The sequence below is a fragment of the Kogia breviceps genome, chromosome 2 (genome assembly GCF_026419965.1).
Source record: "Kogia breviceps isolate mKogBre1 chromosome 2, mKogBre1 haplotype 1, whole genome shotgun sequence".
In the NCBI taxonomy this organism is placed as follows: Eukaryota; Metazoa; Chordata; class Mammalia; order Artiodactyla; family Physeteridae; genus Kogia; species Kogia breviceps.
In genome coordinates this window covers 188,193,385-188,212,512 of record NC_081311.1, presented here as the reverse complement: position 1 = coordinate 188,212,512, position 19,128 = coordinate 188,193,385, and the positions used below count along the sequence as shown (strand labels likewise).

Sequence of the window (19,128 nt, the reverse complement as noted above, 5' to 3'; positions counted from 1 at the left end):
AAGATGTTCTTAAAATTACCGCATATAGTTAGTAATTTAAGCATTTTGACCTTTTTGTACTGAGGCCCTTTGGGGAAGAGGGTGCAAATTACACCCTTCAGTACACCTACCCCGCAGTCTCACATTCCAGTGAAAGAACTCTCTGGAAATAAGTCAAAGAGGTTGGACTTAACACACATTATATGTATTATATTTATGCATATAATTTTAAATTATATGTATAAAACATATAAACTTAGAAATAACCTTAAATTTTATTATATTTATATGTTACTAATTATTTACCATAGATTCACAGGCAGTACATCACCAATGAAGTTTCACTATTCAGGCTTTTTGGTAATATAAGTTACTAGTAAAATAAATATAGATATATGCATGATCCCATAAGGCATATATATGTCTTAAGAGCTGTTGATTAGGAAATTAAAAAATCAGTAAGTACAGTTGATAAAAATTTGCAGCAGTATATACAACCCCAAATCAACTACGTTGCTGAAAGTAAAGCTAAACCGATACTATTTTGTAATGAAATGATACAATGACTGAGTACTATGACAAATGTTAAGACAATATAAGGTCATGATAATCGAGCATTCTTCCTGAAAACCTCAACTATCTGAGCAATTTATAGTAGGAGCTTTGTAGTGTTGCTAAAGTAGACTTTACTGGTCAACTTTAGTAATAACCTTTTAAAGAACTAAATGAATAGAACGTTATAATAGCTCTACAGTGCGTCATTCATAGATGCCATTGGATGAGTGTAGAAGTAGACTCGGTGGGTTTCGGTGTCCTTTGGACTGGAGTAACCCCCAGGCCGCTTTTCAAAAATCAGCCAGTAGCCATCAGGAAGCTTTGTGTGGCCTGTACTGGTGAGCCTGGACCATACTTCATGAACTAACAATTTTATAATGTAGGAAACAGGCTTTATTTTCTGGTAACACAGCAACTACTTCTAGATATTTTTGGCAATGTTTTTGACGTTTGCATTTTAATTACCTTCATTACAGTATAGAAATACTAGTAGATGATTAATTGTCAGGATCCCGAAGTGTGTTACAGTGACATATGTATACATCTGTGTGTATATATAAAATACAGATTTAACAGTGAAGTGACGGTCTCACCAAGATTTTTGTTTGGTGTATTAATGTTTATTCTTAGAAACTTGATTATTTTAAACTGCTTTTTTTTTTTTAACATCTTTATTGGAATATAATTGCTTTACAATGTTGTGTTAGTTTCTGTTGTACAACAAAGTGAATCAGCTATAAGTATACATATATCCCCATATACTCTCCCTCTTGAGCCTCCCTCCCATCCTCCCTGTCCCACCCCTCTAGGTGGTCACACATCACCGAGCTGATCTCCCTGTGCTATTCGGCTACTTCCCACTAGCCATCCATTTTACATTTGGTATAAACTACTTTTTATTAAGAGAATGGGAAATGTTATTAAATTTTGTATATAATTTATATTAATACATCTTCTATTATGTAATTCCTAGATATATTTGTTAATTTTACTATGAGATTGAAGTCAGTTGAGCCAGCATTTACGGGGATTTCTCTAAGGCTGGTGTTAGAAGACAAGATTAATAGTTACTCGAAAGCTCTATTTCTCAAACTTTATATATATTCCTTTGAGAGCGGGAGTGGGGTGGCAGGAGGACTTTAGTAACTACCAGTATGCCAGCAAAACTGTATGATAAACATGATGAATCTTTTTAGGCATAATTTTACAATAAAACAAATCAAAGAAGAATTTCCCACTCTCACTTGGGGTCAGATGCTTCATTCTATACTTTTGATCTTCACTGGCGTGTGCTTACTTTTTCTGCTATTTGGAATACACTGGCAAAGTCTGAAAAACGCTGCTTAAGGATAATGTATTAATTAAGTCTTATGTAAGTAATGCTTTAAAGGGTATAATTCAGACTATATGAATATATATAATAAGACAGTATATAAAATGTTAATAGTGCTTGGGATATTTAGTTTGGTTTATGAGAAACTGTAGAAACCCAGTTAAAAGCAGAAGCACATTTTGCTTCTGTGTTTTTTTTTTTTTTTTTTTAAAATCATGCTTCTTATTTGCAGATGGAAAGCCAGAAATTTTTAGCAGAAAACAGTGCTTCAGTATATATAAAGAAAGTAGAAGCTAGAATTAATGAAGAAATAGAACGAGTGATGCACTGCCTTGACAAATCAACTGAAGAGCCGATTGTAAAGGTGGTTGAGAGGGAACTCATTTCCAAGCACATGAAAACAATAGTAGAAATGGAGAATTCGGGGCTAGTACATATGTTGAAAAACGGAAAGACAGAAGGTAAGTGTTAGCAGTTGAAAAATAATTAAATTCTTATACTTCTACCGGGTTCTCAGTATTGTTTTTTTCCTATTGTAGTTTATGAATGTCAGTTTTCAAGAAGTTGTGGTGTTTGTCATTAATTTATCACTGTTGTTACTTTACACTTAATATGTGTAAAGTAACATGTAATATGTGAGGATTTTAGATATTCCTAGTGAATCAAGTGGCTTTTTTTTTTTCTTTCATCTTAAATCTCCTCATGTTTTGTTTTTCTTAACCCAAAAGGTAAGTTTAGGGACTTACCTGGCGGTCCAGTGGTTAAGACCCTGTGCTTCTACTGCAGGGGCACAGGTTCGATCCCTGGTTGGGGAACTAAGATCCCACAAGCCACACGGCGCACCAAAGGAAAAAAAAAAAAAATAGCGTAGAGGAGAAAATAAAAGAGCTTAAAAAAGAAGAAGATTAATATTATTTATGAGGTCAGTGATCTCCTCACCTATCCTGTACTTTATATTTCTATACCAGGGTGTTTAGACTCTTCTTTCCGATACACTCTCCTGTAGTTTTTATGATTCTTTTACAATCTGAAATTACAATCTTAAAATTTTTGTAAGCATTTCTTTGGGAGTTAGTTGGGGTAAAGGTACCAAAAATGCAAAAATATGTGTCTTCCATGTTGACATATTTAGATAAATTAGTAGATTGGATATCTGGTTATAGAATGAAAGGGGAGAAAGGAGAATTGCTTAAAAGTAAACATTTTGGAGATAACTGTAATGTTTACTCTTCTTGGCTATTTACCTGATTTTCCTAAAATGTTATTTTGTAACAAGTACCCTAGGAGAAATTGTAACAAATAGTCATGTTGTCCTCCTCCTTAATTTCTGAAGGTTTTCTTTAAAACTATGACTGGATAAGTCACTGATATGGTATTAAAAAATAAATTTGGTGCTCTTAGATGAAGTCTTAGCAATATTTTAGCCATGTATTTCTTATAAAATAAATACATATTGCCTGTTGGGTCATGACATGGGTAGGGAATGGAAAAAAAATTTTTTAAGTTAATAATTTAAAAGAGAGGAAGATGTAAGAGAAGGAAAAACAAAGGTGGTAGGCAGAGAGGTTGTTTCATTCTTTCTCTAGTGGAGTCTTTGCCTTGTGTTTTCAAATGGTTATATTTCTGTATATGTGCTAAGTTCCTAAAAAGTTGTATGTAAATTTGTTGTTTTTATTAAACTAGAGAAAGTTACTTTTTAAAAGGCCTTTCTGGTAAACCTTTTTTATAAAAGCAAAACAAAAATGATTTTTAAGGGTGTTTGTCATGTTTTCTAAAATAAGCTACTCCTGGATGCCTATGGTCTGTCAGGGATTGGCAAGCTTTTTTTGTAAAAGGCCAGATGATAAATATTTTAGGTATTTGGACCAGACAGTAAACTACTCATCTCTGCTGTAATAGTGAGAAAGGAGGCATAGGCAATAACACAAATGAATTAAACTTGACTGTGTTCCTATAAAACTTTGATTTTTATTTTTCAAACATTTAAAAATGTGAAAACCATTCTTAGTTTGTGAGGTGTACAAAAACAAGCAGCGAGCTGTAGTTGGTCCATGGGCTGTAGTTGGTCCATGGGCTATAGTTTGATGACCCTGATCATAATGATCCCTGGCAGATAGGACTTTATGAAAACCATTTTCCTTTACTTAAAATGAGAATCTATCCTTTTTTAAAAAAAAAAATAAATTTATTTATTTATTTTTGGCTGCGTTGGGTCTTTGTTGCTGCACACGGGCTTTCTCTAGTTGCGGTGAGCGGGGGCTACTGTTCGTTGCGGTGCGCGGGCTTCTCATTACGGTGGCTTCTCTTGTTGCGGAGCATGGGCTCTAGGCACGCGGGCTTGGTAGTTTTGACCGGCGGGCTCTAGAGCGCAGGCTCAATAGTTGTGGCGCATGGCCTTAGTTGCTCCACGGCATGTGGGATCTTCCCGGACCATGGCTCAAACCCGTGTACCCTGCACTGGCAGGCGGATTCTTAACCACTGCGCCACCAGGGAAGCCCTCAGTTTTCTGATGTACTGTTTAGTTATTGAGTTAATGCTTTCTTAGTCACCTTGGGTGGGGTTGTTGAGGAGGGGAGATTAAATGGGCTTGGAGATTAGAGGCTAGGGAAATGTTTGATGGGGAAGTTGTTGAGCATACCTGAATTGTAGTAACTGCAACCTGCATGGAGACTTGTGTTAAAGGCATTAAGTATACCTAACACATGGCAAGAGCTTAATAAGTGCATAAATAATGGAATATAGCCACTTACCATAGTTGCTGTTTAGTACTTAATGTTCTCCACAAGTAAGCAGCTTCTGTGATTCTAAATTAAATTTTAAAATCATGGCTTCAGTTTTCCTGGCTTTCCACTAGAAACGTAATTGCAGAATATCTTTAATTATGCTAGGCCCTGCTCGTGAGCAGTATGTCAAGAATATGTCAGAGACACAGCTTCACCATTATGAAGCCAAATATCTCATAAATCAGAAAGTGAAAATGTTTTTTCCCACCATGAATGGAGGATGAGTTGGATTGATAATTAAATGCAGATAATATTATGAAATTAAGTTTGAATGGTATCATTTTATTGTTTTATGAAGTGTGTACAGAAATAATGATATTTAATTTTTGAATGATGCATATTTTTCATTTTCTCTTTTACATTCTCCACTAAGCCATACATTTATATACATTGAATTACATATAATGAAATTGTATTTATTTACATACTGTTAAATGTACATGTGACTAAGCAAAACTGTAACAACATACGAACAAAGTAGACAAAGTTGGGAGCTATTTTGTTAGAGGTATTTGATATGCCAAGTTTACTGTAGTATATATGTCCATAAATTATTGTCGTGTTTGTAATATTTGTTTTTAACATGGGAAACTTGGTTGTAATTTATAACAAGTGTGAGAAACTATAAGATTTTCTGTGTGTAGATTATCTTGGACATATATTATTGATGAAAGCACTTTTTAATGAAATTTGCTTTTGAAAGTCATTGAAACAAATTTTGAAGCCCTTTTTGTAAAACTTGTGTCCAGGTATCTTTAAAATACCTAATACAACTTCAGTTTTAAGATCTAAGTTGCTCTTATAAATGTAGACCCGGGTGGACAAATTATAGCCTGTCTGCCAGATCTGGCCCATTATCAGTTTGGTTGAAAAAACAAATCAAAAGAGTAATATTTCATTACACATGAAAATTATATAAATTTTGGATCTCAGTGTCCATAAATCAAGTTTTATTGGAGCACAGTCATGCCCATTCATTTATGTTTTATCTACAGCTTCTTTATGGCTACAATGGCAAAATCGAGTAGTTGCAAAAGAGATCATATGGTCCACAAGTTTAAAATGTTTACTCGCTGGTGCTTTACAGAAAACAGTTTTCCAGCCACTGATCTAGAAACTGCTGTACTAATTCCATATTTAAAAGTTCTCTCAAAAATAAAGAAAAAAAAAAAAGTTCTCTTGGGCTTCCCTGGTGGCGCAGTGGTTGAGAGTCCGCCTGCTGATGCAGGGGACACGGGTTCGTGCCCCGGTCCGGGAGGATCCCACATGCCACAGAGCGGCTGGGCCCGTGAGCCATGGCCACTGAGCCTGCGCGTCCGGAGCCTGTGCTCCGCAACGGGAGAGGCCCACGTACCACAAAAAAACAAAAAAGTTCTCAATCATAAAGCCTTTTTATATCATTGTAAAGTTTTGACACTGTAGCCTCCCAGTAAATTCTTATTTCATAGATACATTAGACGTATGGAAAAGCAGTATTTTAACTCTACATTTTAATCTTGTAAGACATAGAGTCCAGAGTTTTCCTTCTAAATAAAAACAATGTAGTGAGATAAACCAATTTTTAAAGTATACATATTGGCTTAGGTCAACACCTGGGAAATATTAGGGATTGCTCTGAGGAAAATATTAAAGAGTAGGAATTTATGCTGTAAATTTCACATGAATTTTACCATGATGTGTAATGAAATAAATCCTAGTATAATTAATTTTATTTGTTGTCATTTGAGCTTTTGAGATATACTTAAAAATTATCTGTAAGAATTTAATTGGTTTTTAAATTTCTTCCTTATTACATTAACTGCCAATTATACCACAGTTAAAGTTATCCTTTTGAGAGTTGTTTTGCAGTATTAACTAGATTCTAGATTAGAATTATATAGGCTAAATTATGTAGGAACTCAAAACTTCATTTTTTGGGACTCTTTATTATGCTGTTTGGACATCTCTTCCATGTAAACTAAAATTTGCTATGGCATTTTATTGAAGCTTTTAAAGTATCTCATCTGTAAGACGTATTTTGTAAATTGCAATAATAACCATTAACTAGCTTTTTTCCCCCTGTTTTCCTGGAGTTTTTTATTTTAATAGTTTTTCATGTGGTCAGCAAATGATCATAATGGAGAAATAAGCTTCTTTAAGTATTGCAAATCAGCATGAACAGAGATTCAAATTTCTTAATTTTTAATGTAGCCAATTTGTGTGTTCATTCTGATTGCAGACCTTGCTTGCATGTACAAGTTATTTAGTCGTGTGCCAAATGGTTTGAAAACGATGTGTGAGTGTATGAGTTCCTACTTGAGGGAACAAGGTAAAGCCCTTGTTTCTGAAGAAGGAGAAGGAAAGAATCCTGTTGACTATATCCAGGTAAGTAAATACAGAAGATTCTCTTTATCATAAAGTAATTTTGACAAGTGCTAAAAAGGTCACTTTTACAAAGCTATGTAGTATGTATTTCTGACTTAATTTTTCCAATGGTAAATTAATATGTAATTATCCTAAATATTTTAGAATTTTGGAAAGCATGTACATTTATATCAGGGATACAACTCAGCCACTTCTTTTCATTTATTAGCTTGTCTGATGAAGAAGTCTTTATTTAAATAGTCTCAAGAATGAAAGTTCTTTCTACTTTTTTGTATGCTTTAGTGTTCATATACTACCTTAGTATGTTCAAGAAAAAAATAACTGTTTTAGTGACTTTTTGGTTCAAGATATTTTGCTTTCAAGCAGTACAACAAATATATTATGCTCTCAAGTTTTTCATATTTTAATATAAATAAGCTTTCTCTATGTATTTTTAAAGCTAATTTTCTCTCAGGCTCACCCATTCAGTCAAGATAGAGGAAGGTGGGGAGAAAAAGTGAGGAGAATCTTTGGTTCATCTTTAATAGAATAATACATAAATGGAAGATCGAATACTTCTCTCACCACTGACATTTTTAACAGGCTTAGATACAGGCTTGACAATAGCAATATAGAATCTGTAAGTTTAACACTGAATGCACACATTTATTACCAGCAAAGTTAAACGTGTGTAGTTACACATGTATTATTTATAGAAAAGTTATTATAATGTATCCTAAGTTTCTTTGTTTTTATTTGGAAGGGCTTATTGGATCTGAAGAGTAGGTTTGATCGCTTCCTCCAGGAATCGTTTAATAACGACCGGCTCTTTAAACAAACTATTGCGGGTGACTTTGAGTATTTTCTCAACCTCAACTCCAGGTCCCCTGAATACCTCTCATTATTTATTGATGATAAGCTGAAAAAGGGAGTCAAAGGGGTAAGTATTAATGCATTTGAAAATATATTCAGTTTTATTTGTAGATATAAAATTAGGAAATAAAATATAAAATAAGGGAATTTTGTAGATACAAAATTAAACAGTCCTCCTTTGGTGTGCTTAAATGTGCACTGTGATATTTGAAAGAATTGTTTCAAGTATTTGAAATGGTCAGAAGTACTTTGACATTTCACTGAATGTGTAATTGGCATCAAAAACAACTACACATCCATAGACTTGAGATTGTGAGGGTTAGATATGCAGTAGAGATAATAAGGAACTGGAAAACAGCTATCCACGTGGCACATAGAATGTTGCTTGTTCTGGGGGTTATGTATCAAACAATACTTGAGTGCCAAAAATTTGAAGGCACAGACTAGAATAGGTATCAGGAAATAGTTTGAAATCATATGTGGAAGCTCAGTTTCGAGCCTTTATAATATATCTGGGATCTTGGAAGCTCACTACAGCACAGAAAATCAAAATAAGCAGATTGTGATCACATGTAAATTGCTCTTCTTGACTTCATCTTGGGATTTGTGAGACAGAAGGGCAAAGCAACAATAGGTAGCTATAACAAAGAAACAAATAAGAGGAAGATTACTAAGGGCACCAAATAGAAAATACACAGCTGAGTAGTCTACCATAGTTTTTTATATAAGCTTAATACAACCTGCCACAGTATCATCTTGCCCTTATTTAAAAGATTAGGGGCAAGAGGCCTTTTTACTTTTGGAAAAGTTAAAAGAGTAGATAACAAGTTGGATAACAAATTACCATTTGTTTTACCAGTTAGATAACAAATTACCATTCTGGTTGCAAATTGTGCAAATTTAGATTTTGAATGAGCTTATATAAAAATATCTGTCTTTTGGCCATGTAAGTTTCTGCCTAGATACTATACAAGGGCCTGGTAAAATTCTTTCATGTGATTAAAATTGCATTTTTTCTGTGCTCAGTCATCCTTTAATCCAGCCATGTATCACTTCATGCCTCCCTTTCAGAGGTAGCCCACTAGGGAGTGGAACTCCATTCCAGCCCCTGATTAATGCTGCACTAGATGAGGATTTAAGAGTCGTGCTACTAGATAAAGTAGGAGGCGCTTTCTAGCACTAGATCCCTCCTTCTGACATACCTCAACCCAATGTTTATGTTTGTTATCAAACAGTGTTTTTAAACTATTGATGAACTGTGATGCTGTTTTTGTAGAACTAAAATTGTGTAATTGTTAAATTGTCTTTTCAATGGTTTGCAGCTAACAGAACAAGAAGTAGAAACAATATTGGATAAGGCAATGGTCCTTTTTAGGTTTATGCAAGAAAAAGACGTATTTGAACGTTATTATAAACAACACTTGGCAAGGAGACTTCTCACAAATAAAAGTGTTTCTGATGACTCTGAAAAAAATATGATTTCTAAGTTAAAGGTAAGGTGTATTTAAGATGGAATGGAGTGCACGTAACTAATGATTATCACGTAATTGAACATCAGCAATGTGTGACTGAGAAATACTTAATTGATTTAAAATACTTATTTCTATAAATTAGTAAAACTAGATTTTTTTTTTTTGAGCAGGCTGTACTTAGATTTCTTCAAGTTCTGGGACATTCACCGCGTGCTGGAATTTCTCTTGGTGTGGCAGATACATTCCTTCATGGAGATCTGGGGGAGGAATAGTACAAGGGAAACAATAAAGGGAATATCACCATATAGTTCTGTTTCACAGACTGTGGTCCACAGACTACCTGTACCCATATCACCTGATATGGGTGTTTCTTGCTGAAAACATAAGAGTTCTGAGCACTACCTTCAGTGAGGTTTATGGGAATCTCAGAGAGAGTCTGGGAATTTGCATTTTAAAATAAAATTCTTGGAATAATCTTAATCACACTGAAGTTGGTATCCACAGACATAGAACAACTATTGGAAAGATTTAGGAAGGGTGACAGCATTTTCTAGTAGTAAAATCCATCATTTATTTGTGTACGTTTGTTTTTCTTCCACAGACTGAATGTGGATGTCAATTCACATCAAAACTGGAAGGAATGTTTAGGGATATGAGCATCTCAAACACAACTATGGATGAGTTCAGGCAACATCTACAGGCCACTGGGGTAAGATTCTTCATTGATTTCTACTTATATGACTGTGTTTATGTAAAGTCTTTTGTAGTGGGCATTTTTATCCAATCAGATAACTGGTGTTATTTTTTTTTTTTTAACTTTTATTAGAGTATAGTTGGTTTACAATGTTAATTAGTTTCAGGTGTACAGCAGAGTGAATCAGTTGTACATACCGTATATCCACTCTTTTTTTTTTAGATTCTTTTCCCATATAGGCCATTACAGAGTATTGAGTAGAGTTCCCTGTGCTATGCAGCAGATTCTTATTAGTTATCTATTTTATATATAGTAGTGTGTATATGTCGATCTCAGTCTCCCAATTTATCCTTCCCCCCACCCCATGTCATTTCTTTAAATGCCATTAGTGACAACATACGTATTGTCTGTGAGTGCTTTAAAAATTATTTCTCGGGCTTCCCTGGTGGCGCAGTGGTTGAGAATCCGCCTGCCGATGCAGGAGACACGGGATCGTGCCCTGGTCCGGGAAGATCCCACATGCCGCGGAGCAACTAAGCCCGTGAGCCATGGCCGCTAGGCCTGCGTGTCCGGAGCCTGTGCTCCGCAACGGGAGAGGCCACAACAGTGAGAGGCCCGCATACCGCAAAAAAAAAAAAAAAAAAAAAAATTATTTCTCCCATATAACCTCTTTTTCTAACTATTAATCTTAAAATATTTTTTCTTATTCTTATAAAACTTAGTTTATCTTCCCCACTTGAAGGAATATGCTGAATTTAATAAGTAGTGATTCTGCTGTTACAACCATTTTTAGGTTAGGGAAAGAATGCCAGGCTTAGGCAAGCTTACTGAGTGTTAATGCTCTTCCTTTTACTTTACCCCAGGATGGTGCTGTCTTAGAATTGTTACCTGATTTTCCTGTACGTCAGTATTCTTTTTTGTGTGTGTGTGGTATGCAGGCCTCTCACCACTGTGGCCTCTCCCGTTGCGGAGCGCAGGCTCAGCGGCCATGGCCCACGGGCCCAGCCGCTCCGCGGCATGTGGGATCATCCTCAGGGTCGGTGGAGGGTGAACTGAGTATAAAAACGCTGGTGCTGTGTGTTATAAATGTGGCTTTGTATTGTGATTCCCAGAAGGCGGTAAGCTGCAACTTAAATGGCCTTGGAGTCCAGTGGGATTTTGTGAAGATTCAGTGGGGTTTAATGAAGTTCAAAATTTTCCCTTCTCTCTTCTTTTTTGTTTTTAACTGTTTTTCAACTGTAACTTTAAGTTTAGAGAACTGCACATTTTTTCTTTAATGTTTTCTCTCTCAACTGACCATATACTACTTCATAATTAAGACATGTCACAACCATTAAAAAGAAATTGGAGGTCTTTTCTTTGATATATAAATATGAGATCATCACTTCTCCTGGTCCCATAGTCTCATCACAAACAAAATATGTGAAAATACCTAATTCTGTAGAAATGGACATTTATATATATTAAGACATTCTGACTCAGAAGGACTTCTATTTCCTCTTTGTTATAAATAATTGTGTGATTTGCCTTGGATGTTTACAGTGGAGGAAGGCTGACAGCAGGAAAGATAGGCTCTGTGATAAATAGAAATTTGAGTGGGCAGGGACTGAATAATGTGATTATCCTAGATGTTTTTCTCTTTTAGATTGTTCAGGGATTTGTGATTCATTCTGTCTAATGCATTGATAAAATCATATTTTCATACGGTACATTTTTTGGTTTTTTTTGTTTTTCTTCCACTAATGTTACACATGTTAAGAACTATAAGGAGATAACCTGGTCTGAATAAATGCTGTATTGAAACCATGTAAAGGAATGTTCCCGGATGGGTCCAAAACTCTTACTATTTTTTTAGCTGTCTAATTACCTTATCTGTGGTAGTTGAAGGCCTTTTGATAAGAAAATTACGGTCTTTATTTACTCTCGACCACTCTCCTGCACTTATTTCATTTAAAAAAGAGGGAGTGATTGTTCAACGTGATCATTTCATCAGATTGTTTGCTTTTGTTATTTTCTGTCCTTATGAAGTTTGTGCATTTTCTATTCTTTCATTTTAATTATTCAGATATATCCTGTACTTTATGGTGGAATATTTGTTTCATAATTTGTTAACCCAGTAAGTAGAGTACTTATCAAGATGCTCAAAGTTATATATCTGCTAATCTGGTTGCAGCTTTCAGTTTGTAAGGCCATTGTTTGCATGCAATTATTGGCTATTTTGTAATTGTTTAAACTAAGGATCTTAAGCTTTACATCTCCTAAGCCTTAATCTTGATTAGAAAGATTTGATGAAAAGTGACAGAGGAATCAAAACAAATCTTGAACTTGCTGAAATCTTGGAACCCTTTTAAAACATCATCAATCCTCAGATAATTCTCTGTAACTTTCTTAAAAGTTCTTGGCCTGTTTAAATATACCAAGAGAATGACTCTTCTGTTTACTTTTAGAAGTCATATTAACAAGTACTTTTCTTAAAATTCTAAATACTTGTGGTATATTTTATTTAGATAAGTCATATTTATTATGCTGAGGGCAATTTAAGTGTGCATTTTTTCCTGTGTTTTACTTTTTTAATGGGGATAGGAACAGGAAAACCACCTTGCTATCATATTTCTGTTTATTTATGTCAGCAAATCATATCACACCCAGACAGACTTTTCTGGTACCTCTGTTTCTGTGTACTTGTCCCTGTCATGTGCTATCTTGGAAAATAAGCTGAATGGCTTAAAAATATTACTAAGAGAGCTAGAAAGAAAAGGTCCAAACCATTAGAGTAATAGTTCCTTGAGGTTCTTTCTTTTTCTTTTTCCCTTTTTTTAAAAATAAATTTGTTTATTTTATTTATTTATTTTTGGCTGTATTGGGGCTTCGTTGCTGTGCGCGGGCTTTCTCTAGTTGTGGTGAGTTGGGGGCTACTCTTCGTTGTGGTGCGCAGGCTTCCCATTGCGGTGGCTTCTCTTGTTGCGGAGCCCAGGCTCTAGAGCGCAGGCTCAGTAGTTGTGGCGCATGGGCTTAGTTGCTCCGCAGCATGTGGGATCTTCCCGGACCAGGGCTCGAATCCGTGCCCCCTGCATTGGCAGGTGGATTCTTAACCACTGCGCCACCAGAGAAGCCCTCTTTTTCTTTTTTTAATTTAACAAATAACTCATTGTTTCCGTGCCAAGCGTTGTTCTAGTCACTGGTTATACAGCGGAGAATAGACAAAAATCCCTGCCATGTTGGAGCTTACTTTCCAATCTGGGAGACAGATGATCAACAAGATAAGTAAATACGTAGCACCTTAGCTGGTGATAGGAGATATAGAGGAAATCTGTAGCAAGGAAGAGTGGTCGAGGAAGGCCTCCTTTAAAAAATGACATTTTGAGGAAAGACTTGAAGGTTAAGGAGCAAGACATGTGGAGATAAGGGAAAAGAGATGAAAGACTTCATTGTCTTGGGTGGATTGAACCAAGTTGTGACCCCCTTTCCAATTACAAGTATACAAACAGTTCTCGGCCCCTTCTCCATTCATCATCTAAGAGTCTGCTGTGATCATCTCTCCTATGTGTCATGTAAGATTTCTGGATTCAACTTTTTTTAAATACAGTAAATCATTTATTAGATATTTATGTAGAAATCTGAGTGTGGAGTACTTCTTGATATTTATGAACTCGTTTTTCTCTTTAAAGAATTTATATCACTAAATCATCCAGGTTACATAAAAATGGAATAAAGGTTTAAAACAAGCTGTGAATATTAAAAATAAAGATAATATTTCCCCTTTTAGAATTTCTGTTGATGTGTTTTATTTTTGTTTTCTTAAAATTGTAATTTATTTAAAAAGAAAAAATACCTAATTGTGATGGTAATGCTAGCATATATTTTGTAGAGGTAGTCAAACATTATGCAAATGCTTATAGAGCACCTGCTGTGTAGAACTGGATCTAGTGTCCTACGCAGAGGTTGTTAGAATGTGAGCTACATGTGAAAACATGGAGGTTTTGGTCAATATAGTTGAAATGTGACTGGGATATTAGAAATGTGTTGTTTCTGTGTTAAGATGGTAAAAATGTTTAAAAACTGAGATGGAAAGGTATTATTCTAGAATTTTCCCTAAAATGATACTGATATGGCCCCTTGACATTTTATCTGGCAGAAATCTTGAGGGCCCAAAATCTCTGTACTGTTCAATGACACCAGTAAGACTTTTGTTCATATGCTAGGAACTTTGATCAGTATTGTAAAGTCAGCATCTTAAGCAATAATTATAAATGTGCCAGGATAATTAAAATTAGGAAAACATTGGATGAGTAACTTTTAAGAAGATGTGTTTTATTTGCTGGATGTTGGATATGGAGATAACTACTTTGATAACTCTAACACAGTGTCTGTACGGAACAGATAGCGCATCCTAGCTAACTAGGGGGAACATTTTCTTCTCTTTTCCACAGGTATCTTTAGGTGGTGTTGATCTCACCGTTCGGGTGCTCACGACAGGTTATTGGCCCACTCAGTCAGCCACACCAAAGTGCAACATCCCACCAGCACCAAGACATGCTTTTGAGATATTCAGAAGGTAAATGTAGATCAAACTTTGTATTTCTCAGCACAAATTGTCCAGAATTTAGATAAATTTGAGCATTCAGTAGTGTCCCCAATTGAGGGGGAATATACTCCATTTTTTTAAATCTCATGTTATCCTTTATGCATTTAATATGTAAGGATGAATTGCATAAACTTTTCAGAGGAATATCAATGTGCTTTCTTCAGCATTAGTGCATGGTAAGGAGTATATTTTGTGTTGTTGATGTCTAGTGTTGAAGTCACTAGCTTGGGGTGACTTGCTTATTGGGTTAACTATGGAGAAAGGTGCTCGTATAAACAGCGGTGGCTGAGCAGCAGCCAGGGGCAAATAAATGTACTGGTGGAAAGTATTTAGTGTGTTACCTTTATCACTTAATATCTAGCTAAGTTTCTTAGGTCTGTTTCCCACCCAGCCACCCCCACCCCTTATTTAGGGTTTCTTTTCTGTAAAAAAAATTGGAACTGAACTTGATTCCTAAAGTTTTGTTTAGCTTTTGAAGTCTCCCTTACATATATGTTTGTTAAGGGTTGGTAGTTTATAATTTCAAATATATAAATGACATGATTCTCAAAAACCTGGTTTGATTTGCTGAAGGTTTTACTTAGCCAAACACAGTGGTCGACAGCTCACACTCCAACATCATATGGGTTCTGCAGATCTCAATGCCACCTTTTATGGACCAGTTAAAAAGGTAAATATTAATAGTTTGAAGGTATTTTTATTAAGTAACTTAAAATTAGTCTACAGAACTGATTCGTGATTTTTGTTAACTTGGATAAATTAATTATTTCTTTTATTTCCTTACCTGTTTCATATATTAAAGAGAGGGAAACTTCGGCTTCGATTTCTGTTCCCTTAGTTGTTAACTTCATTTGACAATATGAAGACTATACCAGTAGCCTTCCTTATGGAATAAATAATATTATAATTACATGTTTTATTTATAAGATTAGATTTGAGATAATATTGCATAAAATAATGGATTTGAGGGCATACAAAGCCATGAGTCCCTTTTCAAAATTCACAGTCTCCTATAATCCTTATTTCCAATAAATTGAAACTGAGAAAGCTAACACTTAAGATTTGTGAAATGTACAAAATGTTGCTAAAGTGATTATTTAAAAATTAACAATACACTAGAGAAGTGCCTTCATTTAAAGAAGTAATTGCTTTTTTATATGTAAAATTGTGAGGTTTAGAGTAATTTACTTTCATTGCTTGGTATAAATCAAATCAGGGTCATTTGGCTTAAAATGGCAAAATAATAAAAAGCTTCTAAAAAACATTAAGAATACCTAAGTTGTCATTTTGGCAGCAAATAACAGTTTCATTAAATATTTTAATTAAAATCTTGTCACTGTAACACCAAAGTTTTTTTTTTTTTTTAATATTGTTGAAGATGCCTATATACATGTTCTAATTTTTATATTCAATTGAAGTGGGAAATAGTCCTTAGAGTTCAGTTAGTTGAATAATGTTTGACACTATTATATATTTAACTGTAAGTGGGAAGGTCAAGGATACATACTAAAGAACTCAGCTTTTAATTATTGCTTTCTTGTTTCTGTTAAGGAGAGGTTTTTTTTTCCTAAATAATCATGTTATCTTTTGAGGTTTTATTAAACAGATCAGTAGGTTTTAAAAACATAATTCATATGTTAATTATTGAGGACTGAATTTCTACTTTGTACTTCTAAATCATAGAGCAGGAATAGGCTTTAAGGATGGCAGAGGTTTTTTTCTCCCCATCCTATGCTATTATCTGAACTCCTACCATGATCAGACCACACAGAAAGAAACTTAATACTACTTCAGGGTAGTGGTGTGATGGCAGTAGCATCTTATAAGTCCATTATTATCCCATTGTGTACTATTAACATAATTTTAGTTATAAATATAAGGAATTACTCATTACTTGCTCAGATACATTAAAATGTTCATAATGGAAAAAAATGAGACAGTCCTAAATACAGACTGTGTGTATGTATACACACATATTTACACATACACTTTTAAAATAACATTTCCTTTTTATATAGGAATGAGTTTATGTCATTTTGTTAAGGAGAGGTGGGGCATTACAGAACTTATTTTTCAAACATACTGTTACAGTTACTAGGAGATAATTATACCTTGTTTCTATTTTTATATTTAAAAAATTAAACAGGAAGATGGATCTGAAGTTGGTGTTGGAGGGGCACAAGTAACTGGCTCTAATACGCGGAAGCATATATTGCAAGTCTCCACTTTCCAGATGACCATATTAATGCTCTTCAATAATAGAGAAAAATACACATTTGAGGTATGGGCTGGTTATGTGAATTTTAACCAATTGTATTGTTTCTGATTCTCACCCAGCATTTGGGTGGTTTTCAGATTTAGACTGTAGTGCATAGAGCTGTATGTTTAACTTTTTAAAGAAGTTGCCAAACTGCATCCTGACGTGATTTTTACCATTTTCCATCCCTGCCAGCAGGTGTAGGAGAGTTCTCGTTGCCCCACGTCGTCTCCAGAATTCAGTATCGTCAGTCTCTTAAGTTTTACACATTTTAGCTGGTGTGTAATTGTACCTATACATTGCGGATTTAATTTCTTTCCTGGACTAATAATGACATTGAGCATTTTTTATTTGTTCATACACGACTTATATGTCTTGTTTGGTGAATTCTCTGTTCATACCTTTATCAGGTTTTTTAAAAGTTCTTTACAAATTCTGGATACAAATTCTTCATCGAATCTATGTTCTCTGAATATTTTCTCACAGTCTGTCACTTGCCTTTTCATTTTGTCTGTCACTTGCCTTTTCATTTTCTTAATATTATATTCTGAAGAGCAGAACTTTTTAATATTGACGAAGTCCAGTGGCTACTCTTTTACGTTTATGGTTCATGCTTTTGATATCCTATCTAAGAAATTATTGGCTATCCCAAGTTTGCAAAGATTTTCTTCTAAGTGATTTATAGTTTTAGCTTTTACATTTAGGCCTATGATCAATTTCAAGTTAATTTTTTTGTATGGTTAGAGGTAAGGATTAAGAATTATTTCCTCCCCACACAGAGGTATTAAGTTGTTCATTTCAGCATCATTTGTCAAGAACACTAGTCTTTTCCCTTTGAATTACTTTGAGCTCTTTATTTAAAAAAAAAAAATTCAGTTGACCATATGTATGTGGGTCTATTTCTGTACAGTCTGGTCTATTTCATTAATTTGTATGTCTATCCTTATGCTAATTTTACACTATCTTGATAGTGTCAACTTTCTTTTTTTTTTTCTTAGAGTATATATATTATAATATACTTTTTATTTCTCCCATTATGTCATGATTTGATTGAATTAAATTCATTTAGTCTTTTCCCATACCGTTGATGAGTAGGTTGGAGTTGAAATGAAGATCATGTGATTTTTAATAAGTTTAAATTAAAAGTAAAGAATGCATATTTTAAAAAGCTGTAGAATTATAGCCATATTTATACTTAACTGAAAATCAATTTTCAGACATGGGTGAATGAACACAGGAAGAAATAAGTTTAAGTTTGAAATGAAGAGCAAGATTAAATTCTAGGCGTATTTTAATACTCATCTCCATATTCCCTTTTTGTGATGATTATATAGTTAAGAGATGACTGTTTTTATGTGATATACCTCAAGGAAATATTTTGAAACGTATGTGTTTTAGGTCAGTGGCTAAGCCAAGAGGTTTTGCTCTTACAAATTTCCAGGCGTGTTTTACCTAGGGAATAACTTTAATTTTCAAGCACAAGTTAAATGTGATTGAGTTCTAAAGAATATTGATTAAGTAAGTATTGAGTACCTTACCCAAAAACATTGTAAGCCTTTTTCAGACAGGTGGAATTGAATTATCTTTAACAGCTTGGATATTTTAATCTGTTGTTCTCATGGATAATATATTTGTTTAAAACAAAATAAGCTACTTGATAAATGCTGGAGTTGGTTTTCAGAGTCCTACTTTATAAAGAGCTGGCAAAAATAATGGGATAAACAAAAACATAAATTGATTTTCTTAAGCCATTATTGGAATTGCTAGTAATTTTAGTGGTTCAGGCTTACTTTTCTGGTCCCGTTCAGCTTGCGATCAGTGAGGCTAGTGAGCAGTGATTTATGTAGAAGGTAAAATTAAGTAGAAAATTCCTGTAATATTTTAAATTTTAGCTAAGTCACAAACCCGAAGCCTGAGCATAAGTGGCGTATGTAAAATGCCATTCCTATGGCTCCAAAACCTGGCTGCTTGCATCTCAAACCGGGGAATAGTGGAAAGGCACGTGAAGTTTTTTGTCTTTACTCACACTATGTGCTTGTAGTCAGTCTGCCGCATAAGTTTTATAGACATCTTTTATAGAAATTGCCACAAATTAGAGGAGACAGTTAAAAGTATTTAACTATAGTAATTATTAAAGGAAGCTGATCTCTTACCTTTGAATATTCTTTCTTTATAAGTTCAGTAAGGTGGTGTGTATTCATTATTTAATGCTACACAACAGGTCTCAAATTCATATTTCGTGGTATCTGTGGG

At 34.4% G+C, this 19,128-nt stretch overlaps 1 protein-coding gene across 2 annotated transcripts in view; it reads left to right on the top strand.

Annotated features, from left to right (window-relative positions):
* Nucleotides 1-19,128, top strand: part of CUL3 (cullin 3) — a 99,781-nt gene that overhangs the window by 62,026 nt on the left and 18,627 nt on the right. For both annotated transcript variants that reach the window (XM_059052073.2, XM_067026994.1), the window contains 8 exons: nt 2,100-2,328; nt 6,870-7,015; nt 7,758-7,934; nt 9,190-9,360; nt 9,941-10,048; nt 14,464-14,588; nt 15,192-15,288; nt 16,765-16,899. In XM_059052073.2, the coding sequence (XP_058908056.1) occupies nt 2,100-2,328; nt 6,870-7,015; nt 7,758-7,934; nt 9,190-9,360; nt 9,941-10,048; nt 14,464-14,588; nt 15,192-15,288; nt 16,765-16,899 (1,188 nt within the window). The remainder of the gene's footprint in view (nt 1-2,099; nt 2,329-6,869; nt 7,016-7,757; nt 7,935-9,189; nt 9,361-9,940; nt 10,049-14,463; nt 14,589-15,191; nt 15,289-16,764; nt 16,900-19,128) is intronic.